The 17,691-nt window shown below is 39.3% G+C and overlaps 1 protein-coding gene across 1 annotated transcript; it reads left to right on the top strand.

Annotated features, from left to right (window-relative positions):
* The first annotated feature begins 4,874 nt into the window (after positions 1-4,874).
* Positions 4,875-17,664, top strand: tead3a (TEA domain family member 3 a). The gene is given in 13 exon segments (XM_033326053.1): positions 4,875-5,115; positions 9,509-9,573; positions 9,771-9,833; positions 13,262-13,273; positions 13,666-13,776; positions 13,870-13,913; positions 14,024-14,085; positions 14,166-14,299; positions 14,406-14,576; positions 15,078-15,188; positions 15,190-15,219; positions 15,320-15,472; positions 15,697-17,664. Coding segments are annotated over 13 exon segments (1,218 nt in total). The 5' UTR covers positions 4,875-4,967; the 3' UTR covers positions 15,811-17,664.
* The last annotated feature ends 27 nt before the right edge of the window (positions 17,665-17,691 follow it).

Here is a 17,691-nt window from a genome sequence, read left to right as displayed (position 1 = left end):
CTCCTTATCTCTATCCTTCTCTCTCTCTCTCCTCTCTCTCTCCTCTCTCTCTCCTCTCTCCTCTCTCTCTCTCTCCTCTCTCTCTCTCTCTCTCTCCCCTCTCTCTCCTCTCTCTCTCTCTCCTCTCCTCTCTCTCTCCCCTCTCTCTCCACGTCTCTCTCTCTCTCTCTCCTTCTCTCTCCTCTCTCTCTCTCTCCTTCTCTCCTCCTCTCTCTCCTCCTCTCTCTCTCTCTCTCTCTCTCCCCCCCTTCCTCTCCTCCATCCTCTCCTTCCTCCTCTCTTCCACCCCCCCCTCTCTCTCTTCTCTCCTCTCTCTCTCCCTCTCTCTCTCTCCCCTCTCTCTCTCTCCTCTCTCTCTCCTCTCTCTCTCTCTCTCTCCCACCAGGAGTCTGATGTCATGGGAGGAGTTTGATCCACAAAACTTTGGCGTGTGTGTGTGTGTGCGCGCTCCGACGCCACGCCTCTGTGCGTTTTGCTCCGCGCGTTGATTTCATACTTGGCATTCCGCCTTTTTCTGTCAAACACGATTATTATTATTATTATATATATATATATATATATTTTTTTTTATTGGCTGTAGAAATACTCCCGATTCACAATAGGGGGGAGGGGGGGTGAGAAGGCGCCGCAGAAACAAAGTGGGCGCTGAGAGGAGTCCGTGTCTGGGAGAGCGGAGCAGGAGCCATTGCAAGGTGAGTGCGCTCTCACATACTTCTTTTGTTGTGCGCTGCAACTTTCCTGCTGCTGCTGCTGCTTGAAGTTTTGGGATATTTGACATATTTCGCATGTTTTCGCCGCCGCCGTGCTCATTCAGACGGTCGTGTGTTTGACGGGGAGCCCCCCTCTCCTGCGCGCTCTGCCTGGACATGAAGTGACTTTTTTTTTTTTTTTTTTTAAGGCGTCTCTCGGAGTTAGTTTGGAGTTTGTTGCCGTGTTGGTAGCCGACGAGCTAACCAGCTAGCATGTCACTAGCTCGAGTTCGTGTGTCACACAGCCGCCGAAAGATATAAAACAACACCTCTCTTTGCACTTTAAAGCGTTCATTTGGTGTTTAAGTATCTATTTGGTGTGGTTTGAGTTGAGCTAGAGCTTTTTCCTCTTGGGACGAGGGGCAGTTTTTGCCAACTCACACTCGGCTAAGCGTCGTCCGGCCGCCGACCGTGATTTCGTTTTTCCCTCGACATGCTAACTTAGCAGATGGGATTCATTTCTAGACGCTGTGAAAGTTTCACCAACATGTGCGACTGGTCTTACGGGTTCAACAGAAGCCAGAGGGGGAAATAACACCTTTTTGTATGTCTCCAACAAAAGCGCCCTCACTTAAAAAAAACAAAAAAAACAAATTAGATTAGTTGAAGCTGTTGTAAAGTTAACACAAGTGGTTTATAAATGTGGAGTCCACGAAGGTTTGCGGTGTCAGTAAGGAAATCTGTGCTGTAGCGGAGCTTGATTCATTTTAATGTCACTGCTGTTCCCAGTGGAGCAGCAGCCAGCCCATAATGTGCATGTGTGTTGTCAGTGTTTGCTGAGCTCATAGCTTTATTTAGCTCGATGCTCTTCTGGCTCCTCTCTGCACTCAACACCTGACCTTTTAGCCACAGGGAGCTATATTGAACATGGTGGAGCTGCCTGTGATCTGATTTTATTAATGCTGCTGTGTCTGTGATGTCAGTGGTTGAGTGATTTCCCAAATCTTCAGTCAGTTTGCTCAGCAGTAACTTCACACTCGCCTTTTTATTAGCTACATCTAAAGAGTGTGTGACAGCACAATGCAACATGTTGCCAAGATGTCTGTTTATTAAGATGACAAATTTGGCCAGATTTAGCAGTGGTCGTTGTTGATGTTATAGCTAATTGGGGTGTACTGGATTGTATTATATTATTATATTTAAATTAGCTCTTAATATCCATTATACCTGAGGTTTTTAAAGACACTTCTCTATGCTTTAATACAGCAAATGACAGTAATCTGCAAGAAAAATAAGTAACTATTTCAGGAAACCTCTCTTATATAGTCAATCTGAGAATTGCCTTTGGATTGCATTAAATATTTTAGGTGTACCTAACAAAGTGAAGTATTGTTTTAATGTGACGTATCAGTTCCATCAGACATTAGTAAAGTATGCATAGTTTATTTCCAGACTGAACTTTGTTTGGGATTAGGATGACAAAATGCAAAAATGTACATCACATATTTGATGTTGCGAAACAGACTTACATTTACTTTTATGGTTACTCAGAATCACTGTCATCTATGAAAGAATGTCACATATCAACAAAAGCTAGAAACAGCTACTGTTGAGCTTTTAGTGTTTTGCTTTAAAAAGGACTATAATTATTATTTCATGCTTTTTTTTTTTTCATCACCATTAAATAGCTCATTTTCTTTGTTAACTAATCCAAATATTGGTTGTTCCAACTCTAATGTGGACTTTATCTTTTGGGCCCCCAAAATGGAGCACTCAGTTCCCCCTCCTATGAGCACATCTCATCAATGTCTGTAGGAACCCACACAGAACATTGCTATTAATCACATCCAGTCAGGACATGAAGACAGACATCTCCTGAGTTTCCGACTTCTCACACAGTCACAAGACAGTCACATCTCCTCCCCTTGAATATCAAAATGTTCTTTAAGCCTTTGCTCTTTCCTAACCATCTCACCAGGGCCTGTCTGATCTCTGTGGCAACAGCACAGCTCTGTCAGCCGTGATTGAAACTGGGAAGGCCCTGTGCAGAGTGTGTCCAATAAGCCCACCACAGCAGGGGAAGCTCTGCAACCACACTGATCCTCTGTGGTTCTTCTGTGGCAGGGACCATATTAGCCACACTCTGGAAAACATTACACACTAGGCATCACCCATGTTGCATATGTATGCCCATGTTTGAGGAGACTTGGAGCATCTTCAATGATAACAAAAGAATTTGTAATTTCCTCATGTAGCCTATGAAGACAACGTTACAGGCTTCTGGCAAGTTCACATGGCTCCTGTACTGCATTTTGAACTAGTTTCTGAACGATTAGCCAAGGGAAATGACTGGTCTTGCCATCACTAACCATGGCCAGTTTCTGTCATTTTCCATTTGCTGGTATAAACTTTAAGTGTAGACCAACTGGTAATGTCCTTGCTGACCTTGTATGTTTTTTTAAATAAGTTAACAGGCTCTTCGTGTTTTAACATTTTATTTTAAGGTTTAGGTTATGTCAGGTCTTTAACCCTTGGTGCTGGGTCTATTAATACACTCTGTACCCATGGAAGCTACAAACAGCTTTAGATGAATCTGATCTCAGACTTGGGGAGGTGTGGAGGCATTTAGGGTTGAAGAAATCTGTCACTTTTCTTGGCAGCTGCAAAGTTAATCCTGGTCTTGTCCATCCATCACTGTCTGTGTGACATACATTTGTAAAACAAAATTCAGGCCCACTCTTGAGTTTCTTGGCATCATTCATAAAACAGGCTGACAAATAAGAACTTTAGTGAGATTCATTGATACTCTTAAGTTTCTGAAAGCTTTGTATGTAGAAACAACATTTTTGAGTGGTAATATGCAGGGCTGAAACAATTCCTAGAGAAAATCGAATAATTCAAATATCCATCTATCCAGTACATGCAGTTACAGCCTGCTTTCTCGAGTTAGCTGATTGCCTATCTCTGATGTAAATTGAAACCTGGTTTCCTTAATCAGGTAGGGAATTAGAGAAACCTAATTTCTCTTGGAAAACTGTTGGCCATGTATATTCATAGCCAGGTTCCTAAGCTCATGAGCAGGTCAAAGACTGCAGACATTCACCACTTTACTCTGTTTAGCAGTGAGAAGTGGCTAGATGAAAGGGGAGATCATTGCAGTTTGATGCCGCGTCAGTTTTAAATCAAGTCCAGCCAAAATCAGTCAATCAACCAATCTAAGACTAAAGACCAGAGCAGAGTACCCTGTAGATGTCTAAAAAGGTCACCTTTCACTGTGCATTTCTTTAATTTAGCAGATCGGACTGTCTTGATCAGAATATAATTTTTGAAGCCACTGTATAGTTGTATTGTTCGACCCTGCTGAGCTAAGCAATTTACAAAGCCAGTTCTCCCATTTTACCCCCTCCCTGCTCTCCAGGCTCTAATACTTTTGCTTGGAGTTTGAAATCAAACCACATTTTATAACTTAGCCCATGTGAGGTTCACTGCTGATGCAGCATCATCTTCCCATGCTCTGTGCTACATGTGTCCCATTTCTGCACTTTCCACGCCTCATCAATTACAGTTAGGCCCAGAAGTGTCTGCACGGTGGCAAAGTTTTAATGATTTTTCCTTTATACACCACCACATGGATTTGAAATAAAACAATCAAAGAGTAGACTTTCAGGTTTCATAAAAAAAAGAGATTTACTATTTAGGAATTACTGCCATTTTTAGCAAAGTACCAGATTGTGAGTTCAAGATGAAGTGAATTTCTCTGACCACAAAAATGTCTTGTTTATTTAGGTTTAGGTTTTGTATATGTTGCTTTCGTAGATGATTTAAAACATAAATGTGTTTTCAAAATATCCAGGCGACGACTGCATTCATTTGTTTTAAACCTTACTGATTGCGATGGCTTTTTTGTCTAAATTCATCAGCTGTTAAAACAAATACTGTTCTCTGCTCTCATCTAGTGGTAGATGTGGGTCTAATGCTTTTTTAATGTGGAAGAAAAGTTGTCTTGGAACCCGGGTTGAGATTAAGCGAATCAATTTTTTATTTACCATTTACCATTATTATTGCTAGCTAATAATAATCATTATAGAATTATAAAATGTCAAATCCAGCTTATGACATGTTGCATATCTAAATTTTATATCCCCATTATAATGCCTTAACATTTCTTGTCCTGTGTATTTAAGGTGTGTTGTGGCTGGAGCCGTCATCATTGCGTCGGAGTGGAGTTGCCGTGGCAGCCCTGATGGGGCTCAGGAGGATGGTGGCAGTGGAGACGGAATGGGGGATGGGGCAGACCGTGGATTGGACGGTGACCCTGAGGGAGTGTGGAGTCCAGACATTGAGCAGAGCTTTCAGGAAGCTCTGGCCATCTACCCTCCCTGCGGGAGGAGGAAGATCATACTTTCAGACGAGGGGAAGATGTATGGTGAGCAACACATTTCTGTCCGTCTAATTCATTAAATTCGAAAGCCAAAGTTGAAGTGTATGTTCATTAAGTCTCTGCAGATATTATTTACTTATAAAACAACAGGCAGTCAAGAGGTAATAACACTCTGTCATACTTGTTTAGGCTTTTCACCATTTTGAACATGTAGGCATAATGGCGAGAAACATTGGTTAGTTCCACAAGCCCCGGGACATTTGTATCTTTTCTTTTCCAGATCTGTTCCATCCCTAATACTACGCCATTCATTTCTAATAGTGACCTACTGCTCTGAATGCAGTTTTGCGTATAGTAATACATGTCTCCCTTTTTGTATGTATGTATGTGAGGCCACTTGTGTGAATTTTATGTTTGGATATATCCCTGCCAAAGATGAATGATTACAATAATCAAATCAAGATTTTGCTTTTTTTTTTTTAAATTTTACTTTTTATAGTTTGGTGAGATGACTTTACACTGTACCTATACTTGTAAACAATAAAACATAAGTAAACAGTACCTACCAAATCGATGACTGAAAAGCTTTACAGACACATTCTACTTTTTTTTAACCATTGTAGAATTATATTAAACTCAAACTTTATTCCTGACATGACTCGATTCTCCAAGTAGACACCACAGAGGCCCATTCAGATCCACTGCGTGCACTTCAGAAGCTGTTGCGTTATTGATTCATTACATAAAGGCATCCTATTTTGTGTATGGGTAATGTTCTTATGTATTTTGGGAAAGGGCTATTTAGCTTTGAGGTCAAAGGGCAGACAGCATTGACAAGCTGAAACTCTAGAGCAGTTTGACATTTAAGGCCAGGTGGGGGTTAATATAAGAGCTTCTTTTATTATAAGAAACTTTTTTTGTGTGTGTCAGTGGAATGGCATTCCCACCTGGAAGACGCATGTGTCATACATTTGTGTGTTTGTGAGTGTGTCTGTTGTGAGGGAAACAGGATATGTGATCCTGTGCAACAGAAAAGGAAAGTTTGTTTCATCCTTGTGGCATTTTCTCTTTTTGTGGAAGTGTGGGATCACTATGTTTACCACCTCCCACTTCCTTTTCAGTAAACAAGGTTAATCCCATTGGTACACACATTCACACTTTGAAAAGCTACACTAACACTTAAAATACATTTCCTATGCGCATATTAACCCACTAGTCTTTCATTTTCAAAATGACCAAATGACGCCATCTCAAAACCTTTTCAGAGTCGCTGCCACCTAATTCAAACCCGAGAACCTAGATTTTTGTTTTAAATTTTGCTTAATTTGTAGTGTGGAAGTATGTTATTGCTTTTACATAAATATCCAAAACACCATGAAAAAGAAGTTAAACTATTTATTTCATCAGTGTGCCAGCTGACAAAGTCATGTGACAGCCATCAATAGGTAATTCTACAATATGATGCCATTTTCTTAAACCAAGCCCATCCTACTTCATAAACCTACCACTTTATAATTTACTCTAAGCTAGTAATGAACTTCTTTTTAATCTTCTACATGCTTTCTTTTAGTGTGACTGCACTTATTCATAAACGATTAAAGCTACAGTCTGCGGCTCTTACAGATGAATGAGGAATTTACAGAAGCACAGTTAATGCTGCTTAGCAAGGCCTGTTACTGTCTGTAGGATGATCAGTAGCAGGTGAGTAGGGTTGCAAACGTCGTGAACCGGTTCTGCCACATTGTTGCGTACATCCCATATTTCCCAAAAGTTCCAGGAGTTCCACACATACTAATAGTGGCTCCCTCACTTCCAGCAATGTATTCATATAAATAAAGAAATAATGTTGTAATTACAGGGCATTAACTGTAATGGAAACAAATGAAATGAAAGTCATTCTGTGAGTTAGGTGCTCACCTCTGTTTTTGTGTTGCTGCTATCAAGCATCTACTCTGAACCAATGTAAAGACCTTTAGAGCACTTCTATGTAAATGTAACAAAAAATATTTGCAAAAGTATCCAAGCCAAAGAAATGTGTGAAATAGCCTTGATTCCTTGATTGTCGTAGGAGTGAAAGTTTATTTACTCAATTGTATTTCTAGGTTTTTGATCAATTCCAGTACTAATGAACAAAGCCAAAGACTTAAATTTCTTTGGGGTACCTGTTGATGGACAGGATCAACTCACATTGGATGAAAAACAGGCCCATTCATACTGTAATGCACACGCCTCTGTACGCCATCACGTACAATTTCAAATCAAACACTCGAAGTAAGAACTTTATTTGAGTCCATTTTAGGTCATTTCACCATTTCTTGATTACCTTATAAACGCATATGTTCAACTAATTGCCTAGTTTATAAGTTGAGAATGTGGATAGTACGAAAAGATAGAATGAATAAACAGCTCACGTGGTAAATTTAGTATAATGTAAAAATATTATATTCACACTCCACACCCTACTGCTCCTTGTTTCACCTCAACATACTGGAAATGTTTTCAGTTTCTGATTGCAGAAGTTGTTCTTTTGTGTACTCCTAATTAAAGTTAAATTGCCATCAACAGAACTAAGAACTTCCTGATAGTTTTTCAGATTAAAAGCCTATTTAACAAGTTAAGCTATTATATCTTTTAGCAGTTAAAATATCCTCTTTAATTCCAATAAGAAATGATTTTCATTTTAATTTTCACCACACCTGTTTCACTCGTGGCAAGAACAGAGGTCAGAGTTTTGAACAACTGTGAATAAGGCAAAGGAATTTAATTTAGCAATGTAATAACATGTTTCCTAATTAATTTTCCAACTTGTGTCTTTGTATCATGTTTGGTTGTAAAATGTATAAATTAAACACCAAGTGGAGCATGAGTTGATTTCTAATGACAAACTGTGTGGCCTCATGTCGAGTGGTAAACGGCTGCAGGAAAGTGTGTGTCTATCCTGTTTTGGAAATTGGATCACACTGTTCTGTCTGAGTCAGCCCCTTTTTGTTGATTTTGGGGAATTCTGTGTTCTGGTAACTACATAGAACTGATGTGACTCAGCCTGATGTGACCTAAGTCCCTACAGAATCACACCACTTCCCAGAATGAAGACTGGTGATGTTAGTGCATGTGTATATATGATAAACGATTACAGCAGTGCCGTCTGTAAGATTTCTTTTAAATACCTTTTGTCTTTAAGCTCTCACACATATGCAGCAGAGTGAACAATGAGTTGCTCATCACTTACAATTAGGCACAAGTAGATAATCAGGTGTGGGTCAGAGCTGGAGGAGGCAGAGACAGAAAGAGCTGACCAGGCAGTCTGTCCTGACCACATTTTGGATGTCTGCTAACTATACAGTGTCCTCTCCTTTCTTCTTTCCTCCATTCCCACCATTTGTCTGTCTGCTTAGGAGTTCTGCCAGCAAGCAAGGCCAAATCTGACTAAATGGATACAGGCTGTCCTTAATATGAATGTCATACAGCAGCACAAACTGCATGCTTGACCATCCGTGTGTGAGTGGGTGGGGAATGCAGGAGTCTTACCACCTTGAAAGCGTCACATACTGAATGTGTAGTCACCGTAAACCATTAAATAATCCCTGCTTCATGTCAGTGGGAATGGAAAAGGTGTTTATATCTATTTTCAGTGGTTTTGTTTCATACCATAGCTTGATCTTTGAGTTCAGTATAACCACAACATACATTTGACTAGTCTTCAGTTTCACTGCACCCTTTAGACTAAAAGCATTATGATTGTATTCAAGATGATAAGCATTTTAAATTAGAAACCAAAGTGGAGCCTATATGATTTATTGTGTTGCAGAATTGCATGCCCCATCACTGACTTTCAGCTTTATATTTGTTTTAGGGAACAATGGAGATATGTTGCACCAGTCATGTGAGTTTGGTGTAATTTAAAACATACAGGCTTAGGTTGTGAACACAACAAATACGCCAGGACCTTTTGCTATTTATTAATGACTCTGGATACATGCCAACGAACATAAATGAATATGATAAAGCATCGCCAAGTGACAATAAATCATGACCTGAGCTATCATAGTTGTAAATGTGACTGGCACAGAATCAGATATTTCAGACTGATCTCTAGTCATGATGATGATGATGAACAGGCTTAAAACTAGCCAATTCTGACTAGTGTTAAGTTAACACTGGCAAAGTGAATCAAGCTGTATGGATCAGATTTGTGTAAATTCAGAACATAATCCTGAATTTATTAGTATTGTAAACCCAGAGGATGTTTTTAGGCCTCTCTATTTGCCCTGAACTGTAAATGGAGGCCCTGACACTGATCATTTACAGGCATCTGTACAGCCTCATCTGTACCTTACTCTCTGATCTCTTGGCAACACGGGGAGTGTGTAACTAACATATTGTGAAGTAAATGCTTTTGTATATTTCTTTCTTTTATCTCTAATTATCTCAATTGTAGGTCGAAATGAGCTGATAGCTCGCTATATCAAGCTACGAACAGGGAAGACGCGCACACGCAAGCAGGTATGAACAAATGTTATCGAAAACCTCAACTTTTATATATCTTTCATTGTAATTGATTTGTATCCACCTCCTGATGTATGTTGTTTTTTTATCTTGTTAACTTCATTAGTAATGCACTGAGGTTTGAAAGTGCTAAATCATCCCGTGAATGTGTTTTGTTTTTTTTTTTAATGGGGGTAACCCTGCCCCCCCCTTAGGTGTCTAGTCACATTCAGGTTCTGGCACGTAAGAGGGTACGAGAATACCAGGCGAGCATCAAGGTGGGTGCCCGCTGAATCAACTCCCACTTCCTTCTGTAGTCACGTCCCCTCTTCTTTTCCTCCCCCCTCTCCCAAAATCCTCTTTCCTTCATTCTGGCTTTCTTCAGGTCTCTAGTCACCTGCAAGTCTTGGCCAAGAGAAAGTCTCGTGAGATTCAGTCTAAGCTCAAGGTACACACGCTCACTGCTTTTGCTATGATGGCTGCTTCGCTTTGCATGTGGCCCATATCCAACTTAACCCGATAAACCAGCATACATCTATTTGTCAATGCTTATGGCAGATTATGCTTTTCTGTCAAGGTGTTACAACAGTTACCTTGGAGGTTCTGTGATAGCTGACCAGCAGGTCCTCAAAACTAGAACATGTTGGAGGTAAATTAAATATATGGATGTCACAAAAACAGCAATTGGACAATTTACTTTTCAAAATTTTTGTTTCTAAAATACAGTTATTAATTTTCGTCCTTAAATTATTTATAATTTTTATTGATAAGAATAACTAATCATGTTCAGGTCAAGTTGAATATTTTAACATCATATTGACAACACTTAATGTTACATTCAGTTGTGCTCTAGCGTTTGTTCTTGACAAAATTGTACAACCTATATTGATGATTTTCAGCAAAAATGTGGAGGGGATGTTCTCATCCAAAGATGAGAAGACAGGTGTCAATGTGCATGTGTCAGTGGTGATGTATATCAACTTCACCTGTTTTATTAGTTATGCTAATGCAACAGCAAACATTACTTTGTGTCTCCCTTGTATAGCTCAGCTGTTCTGTAGACCACAAATGATTTAGGTGCATCTGCTTCACTTGTTACCAAAGTTCAGTGTGGCCCAAAAATTACCTGCTAACAGGTTCTTATTCGTAGCCAGCTCTGGTCATTGCTGTTGCTGGTTACATGTCAGCACATCAGCATGTTGCTAACTAAAATTAATTCCATGACTTCAATTGATGTAAGGCTGAAAAGAAACTACATGTTGTCAGGGATTTGAGTCAAGTCAGAAATGGTGTTTGTAAACCAGAGATTATTTATGTGAGAAGAAGCATCACTCTGTAACATCAAGGAAAAATAAGAGTAGACTCTTTATAGTTAAAGAGTGAGACATTTTCCCTAGTAAAACCATCGGCTCATATCACATCCCTTTCAGAATCTCTGTTCAACTTTTATTCTTCAGTATTTGAAGCCATTGCAAAGTAAGATGCGCCAGTGTCAATCAGTTGACTGATTATGTGTTAATACATATAGTGGCAAGAAAACGTATGTGAACCCTTTTGAAAGTTTTTGGATTTTCTCATAAAACAGGATCAGTTCTTTATCTAAATCAAGACTATTAACAAATATAATGTGCCTAAAATAACACAAAAGAAATTCTGATCTTTCATGTCTTTATTGAGAACAACCATAAAAACTTCATAGTGCGAGTGGAAAACGTATGTGAAACCTTGGAATTGATAATTGGTTGTTAATAGTGCTGTAGACTGTCAGTGTGCTCTTTGTGCAAACTTCAGGCGTGCAGAAAGCTTGTTATTTTTAATAAGCAGCATCTTCCTTCTTGGTGTCCTGCCATAGACGCCCTGCTTGTTCAATGTTTTACGTACTGTAGACTCATAAACACAGATGTTAGCCAGTTCCAATAATGCCTTCAAATCCTTAGCTGTCACTCTGGGTTGTTTCTTTACCTCACTGATGAGTGTTTGTCGTGTTCGTAGGGTTTTTTTGACTGGCCGCCCACTTCTTCTTGGTAGAGTAGCCACAGTCTCACAGTGTCTCCATTTATAGATTGTTTGCCAACTGTAGACTGGTGAATTTCTAAAGTCTTTATATAGATATCACTTTATAACCCTTTCCACCTTTATGTAAATCAACAATTCTCGTTTCCATGAAAGCTCCTTTTGGCGAGGCATGGCTCACATAAGCGTATTTTTCTTGTGTGGAGCAAACTCAAAAAGTGAGTGTGTTTTGTCAGTCAGAGTAGCTCTAGTCCACACCTTCAAAGCAATTATCTTAACAAGACTCCAGGTAAGCCAATACCTGACTCCAGTTAACCTTTTTTGAGGTCATTATACCTAGGGTTCACATACTTTTTGGTCGATCTCAATGAAGACATTAAAAAGATCAGAATTTCTTTCGTGTTATTATTGACTTGACTTAGATGAAGATCACATAAGGTTTTATGATTAATTAATGCAGAAAACCACTCCAAATTGTGAATTTATTCATGCCCAAAATGAATAGTCAACTTAATATCCTTCATGCTTTTTCCCATTGTGGACATAAAATGGGTCATTAGAGCATTTAGAGTGATCTCAAATGATCTTGTGTGGCAGAATCCCTCTTTTAAGTATACAGAACTGAGAGGGCAGAAAATCTACACATAAGTGGCAGGCTAACTAACGTTAACAATTTATACTAGGGGTTTTGAAGCTCAATGAATCAATCCATTCATAGCTGAGTTAATGAAGTTCCTATGTTGGTATATAATACAAAACTACCAAAACACCTTGATAGAGAAGGATAACAGTCTAGTTTACATAGACTTGGGTACATGATTGTAATATAATGGTTAGGGATATAAGATCATGTTATTGGCTGCAGGAATGGGGTCTGGTGTGCTTAGGCTTTGCAAACTCATTATATATTCAAGTACTTTCACTTATATGCTTTAAAAAAAATTACCTCACTGTTTTGCTTACTTTCCATATTTGAAGTTGTGTGGTGTTCAGCATAAAAGCTCGTGATTAGTGTGTCTGTGCATCAGTGTGTGGGGAAAAGGGTTTTTGTTACATTGCATGGCAGAGATCTGTTAACATAGTTCAAGGTTTGTGGCCTTGAACAGTTAATTGCATGAGATTTAGTCATGCTTGAACTAAGCATGTGCATGGCTGTTATAATGAAGGCCTGCTGACACACAAACATGCAGGGAGTTTTTAAGGAGATGCACTGCTCATCCATGATGAATTTCAGCTTTCTCTTTTGATACATAACTCATTTCCACATCTTACTCTTGAACATTTCTCTCCGTTCTTTATATCTTTTCTATTTAAGTACTTTCTTGTGGTTTTGCCATGCCCTGTAATAAAAGCTCGTAGTGACATTATTTTACCCCATAATCATTTGTCTTGCTGCTCTCTAATACATGTTTGAAGAGAGTAGCTTTTTCAGACTTCCAGGTTGGCATATTTCATGGTATCAGTGCCAGCAATTGACTTTAAGAACAACAGACAGATTAATTGGAAGTAGCTTGTATTTTTAGCTTAGCGTGAGTGTGTTTGGCAAGGTAGGTTGGAGGTGTAGTCACTTCAAAGAGATACACATGTATGCAGTGAGCAAGGTGTTTTCCCTTATTGCCTAATGGTGATTGTGTAACCTGCTTTTGTTTTGAAAGTTCTGAACTTAATTAATAATGTGTCTTTTTTGCTGTAGGCCATGAACTTGGTAAGTTTTGGTTATATAACTAAGGTTTTTTGCTTCAGGCTTTGTGCTTTGTGGTTGGCATCACATTACTGCTAGTCCACAGTGCTGTTTTACTGCCAGACTTAAAAATCCTGCTCATTACTCTTTTGTTTTTAGTGACTTTAGTTAAATACTGGTGATGGCTCCAGTTAGCTCTACTAGGCTGCTAGCTTGGTGCACTTGCTGCTTTGGCATCCCCCTGTCTCTGCTTTGCACTCTGTCCTGTCTTCCTCATAGTTACTGCATCCTATTGAAGTAAGTTAGCTGTCTTGTTGTCTAAACTGGCCTTGACGTTTTGCTACAGTGATCTCAGTTTAATCATGTTGTTTGACCACAGAGAATTATCATTGTCTATTACTTTCTTTCCCATTTAGGACCAGGTATCCAAAGACAAGGCGCTGCAGACAGTAGCCAACCTCTCGTCAGCTCAGATTGTGTCTGCAAGTGTAATGAAACCTCAGACTCCCTTCCCCCCACCAGTCAGAGTGAGACACAAATATACATCTGTTCTTTTCTACCTTCTGGGTAGAAGACTGAGTAATACTATCTCCTCTGTTTCCCTTCTTTCCTTTGTTTAGTTTTGGCCCGGCACTATGCCAGGACAGCCTGGACATTCTCAGGAGTAAGGACCACTGGCAGATTAGTTGGTTTTGTTTGTTTAACATAGGAGAACATTTCTTGATTAAGCTGATACATTGCTCATTTTTCATCTTCTGTTTTTTTTATTAACAGCATCAAGCCATTTGCACAGCCACCATACACAACACTACCAGCCCCTGTCCCTCCACCTATTAGTAAGTGTGAACACAGATATGTAGATTTAGTCTACAGCAGAGTGAGTATAGTTGTGTAAATTGTTTTAAATGTTTGGTAGGTTATGAGCCCCTGCCTCCCCCTCGACCTGCAGCTATAGCAGCTCCTGTATGGCAAGACAGAACCATCGCCTCATCGAAACTACGCCTACTAGAGTATGCTGCTTTTATGGAGACACAGAGAGACAGAGAGACGGTAGGAACATCCAAACATTTTTATATTGATAAGTCAGCAATGGAAAGTTTTGTCTCATTCTTTTTTTTCCCCCCTTTTTTCTTGGTTTTCTCCTTTCTTCCAACAGTTTAAACACCTTTTTGTACACATCAGCCCGTCAAACCCAGGTTACACTGACCCTGTGTTGGAGTCCATAGATGTAAGGCAGATTTACGACAAGTTCTCTGAGAAGAAGGGAGGACTTAAGGAGCTGTATGAAAAAGGGCCGCACAATGCATTCTTCCTTGTCAAGTTCTGGGTCAGTACACATCAACTAGTGTTCCCAGTGAGATAAGATTATAAACACCTGGAATTTTGAGAGGCATGCTTGAGAATATTATTCTTATAATTATTAGTGGAAAACATAGTAGTAGCACAACTTCTAACTGCAAAATTTGGTTAAATTTGACAGTTTTAGTGTTTTTACATGGCAAACAGCATTTTACACTTTGATGTCTAAACCTGGGACACCACACGGGGGAAGCAAAATCCCCCTGATGCTAAAGCAGGGGTTTACATGGGAAAGCTCTTCTTCATTAGTAGCTGTTTGTTAAGCAATGTTGTATTTCCCCTGCACATTTGGATAAGCAAAGGAGAAAAAAAAAAAACATAGTTAATTTTTATGTTGCTTAGTCATATTTAGACAAGAGAGCAAATTTATAAAATTACACATAAGAGACCGGTTGTTTTGTAATTGGTATATTCATATTTCGTAGACTCTTCACTACTACTTTGTAACACTCTTATTGTTCTTGTTCAGGCGGACCTGAGCGGTGACATTGAGGAAGGTTCTGGTGCGTTTTACGGGGTGAGCAGCCAGTACAGTGGAACAGAAAACATCACTATCAGTGTCTCAACAAAAGTGTGCTCCTTTTGGAAAACAGGTGGTGGAGAAGGTTGAGGTGAGAAAACTGACCCACTACTATATAGATGCACATAAAGCATTTGTCGTAGGTTTGTTTTGAAGTCTTTATGCATGTGTGCAAATTCTTCCTCATCCAGACTGAATACGCACGTATGGAAGGTGGGAAGTACATGTTCCGAATCCAGCGTTCACCCATGTGCGAATATATGATCAACTTCATCCACAAACTTAAACACCTGCCAGAGAAATACATGATGAATAGTGTGTTGGAGAACTTCACCATTCTACAGGTGTGTGTGCATGTTGAGTTAAATTCATTGGCATCACAGTGGCCAATCATTGTAGTTGCAGTCTTTACTATTTACTCTGTTTCAGTAGCAGTCAGGCTACCAAACCAGAGAAAGTTTGCTACTCGCCACAGCTTTGTGTAAAGCTAGACCACAGTACAAATCAAAAGGAAGAATCTGTCTTTTTGAATATTAAATCCTGATGCGCTTCTCCTGTCTCTTGCTAGGTGGTGTCCAACAGAGAAACTCAGGAGACTCTCCTGTGCATCGCCTTTGTGTTTGAAGTGTCCACTAGCGAACATGGAGCACAGTACCATGTTTATCGACTAGTTAACGACTAGCAACACGTTACGTGCTTGCAGAGACTCTCTGAAGACGTTTTGATACATGGAGCATAAAACACTATTTTCAGCCCAAGCACACAGAATCCCCACTCTTGTCTTCTAAACACGCTCTCGATTTAACAGACCAACAGTCACACTGTAGTCACACTTGATGTTTAATGTGTATTGCTGCAAAATATGCACACAGGTCTCCACAAAATCCCATGACACGAATGCTGGAGTGGAATGTGTATCAATCACTATTCTTTGATGGCTTTTGGCACAGTGTAATTAACCAAACATTTATCATTCATTTATCATTTTATTTAAGTTTGATATCTTAAGTTGACAATCTTCCATCATATGCATCGTATACAATGGTACATGTAGCTGTGATGCACTAAAATGAAACAGGTGAATTTCAGAGAGCTTCTAAGCATATGCACATACAACACTGGTGTGACCTATGTGAGACGAGTTTAAATATAGGTTGCCAAACAAATCATTTAATCAGTGTAAATATAACTCCGCCACAATGACTATTTCTTATATGGTTTGTATTATCTCTGTAAGGTAGGCATGGAATGAGCCTATAATCATGTATTTTCGATCACTGCTTTAAGCGAAACCATGATTTTCAGTTGGTTCAACTGAACCAGCACCGCATGACAGAAAGTATGCCTCTTCATAGACTGCAATACATTACAGGTGAAGATGTAAAAGTAGGATTTGTATTGGAAACACAGTGTCAAAGTGTAAAGAGAGCCATGCGTTATTTTGTGTGTTCTTTGCTGTTTGAAGGTACATGGTGCAGAGGGAAAGAACGCGATCAAATCTCAAGGAGGTTAAAAGCTTGCCTCACGTGACTTTTAAAACAACTAAACAGTTCACAGTTCACACTTGTCTGTCAGCAGCGTTTTGCAATAATGACTTTTACTGTTCATAGACATGATACTGTTTTTACTTTACTCCGACTGTGTGGGCTCGTTGCAGTATTTCTACCTCCACATAAGTTGGGATAAGAATGTGCTTTGGTTCATAAAGCCTTAACCTGAGGAGCACTGATGTATAGGATGTATACACTACACTTGTTATGGTACTGTTTATAGCCAAAACAAGGAATATAGACTCAGTTTTGTAAAGATTAACGTTTTTTGTATTTTACCAGCACAGCTAAAAGTGTTACACTAAGCATAAATGATGGGTTTTTCCATTTTTGTTCTTTCTTCTAATTGTTGATGTATACTAAGTGATGAATGGTACAGAACACACTAAGGTCACCCACCGTGCACTGGGATAGATATTTGCCTGATAACACTAACAAACCATCCCGCTCACACCTTTCTTTTGTTCTTTGTAACGTTTTGAACTCTTTGGTACATATGACTACCAGCATTTTTATAGTGACTCTTGTGACTATTCTCATGCCCTCTACCGGCAGGTCTGTGTCTAACCATGTGGAAAGTAATGATTTGTATCATGAAAGTAAGAACATCTCTTAACATTCAATATTTCAGTCAGCCAGTTTAAAGTGTTTATTTTATTTCTTTTTTTGTTTGTGTACTCTGGTTGGTTGTGCCTCATCACTCCCATTGCCAAATCTGCTCCCTGAATTAAATCTGTGCCTTCTTGCTGTACCAATAAAATCACATGGTGTTTGCAGAATCATGTAGCCTTTATCTAGTCTTGATGATTTAGTCATTTAGACACAAATCATCATCTTTTTTTAATGTAAATACCACAGTTCAGTTAAAAACATTGATTGCTGGATGTCCAACTTGATATTAGAGTACCAACCAATATGCATAATCAAACGTTGACTTGCCGCATTCTTATTTTTTCTTTTCTTATCTAATAAATTGCTTTTCTAGGCTTGCTGCATAATTATTGTAGCGGTGC

Source organism: Anabas testudineus, chromosome 7, assembly GCF_900324465.2.
Source record: "Anabas testudineus chromosome 7, fAnaTes1.2, whole genome shotgun sequence".
NCBI lineage: Eukaryota > Metazoa > Chordata > Actinopteri > Anabantiformes > Anabantidae > Anabas > Anabas testudineus.
The sequence above is the reverse complement of the archived record's forward strand: the minus strand, read 5'-3'. Positions and strand labels throughout refer to the sequence as shown.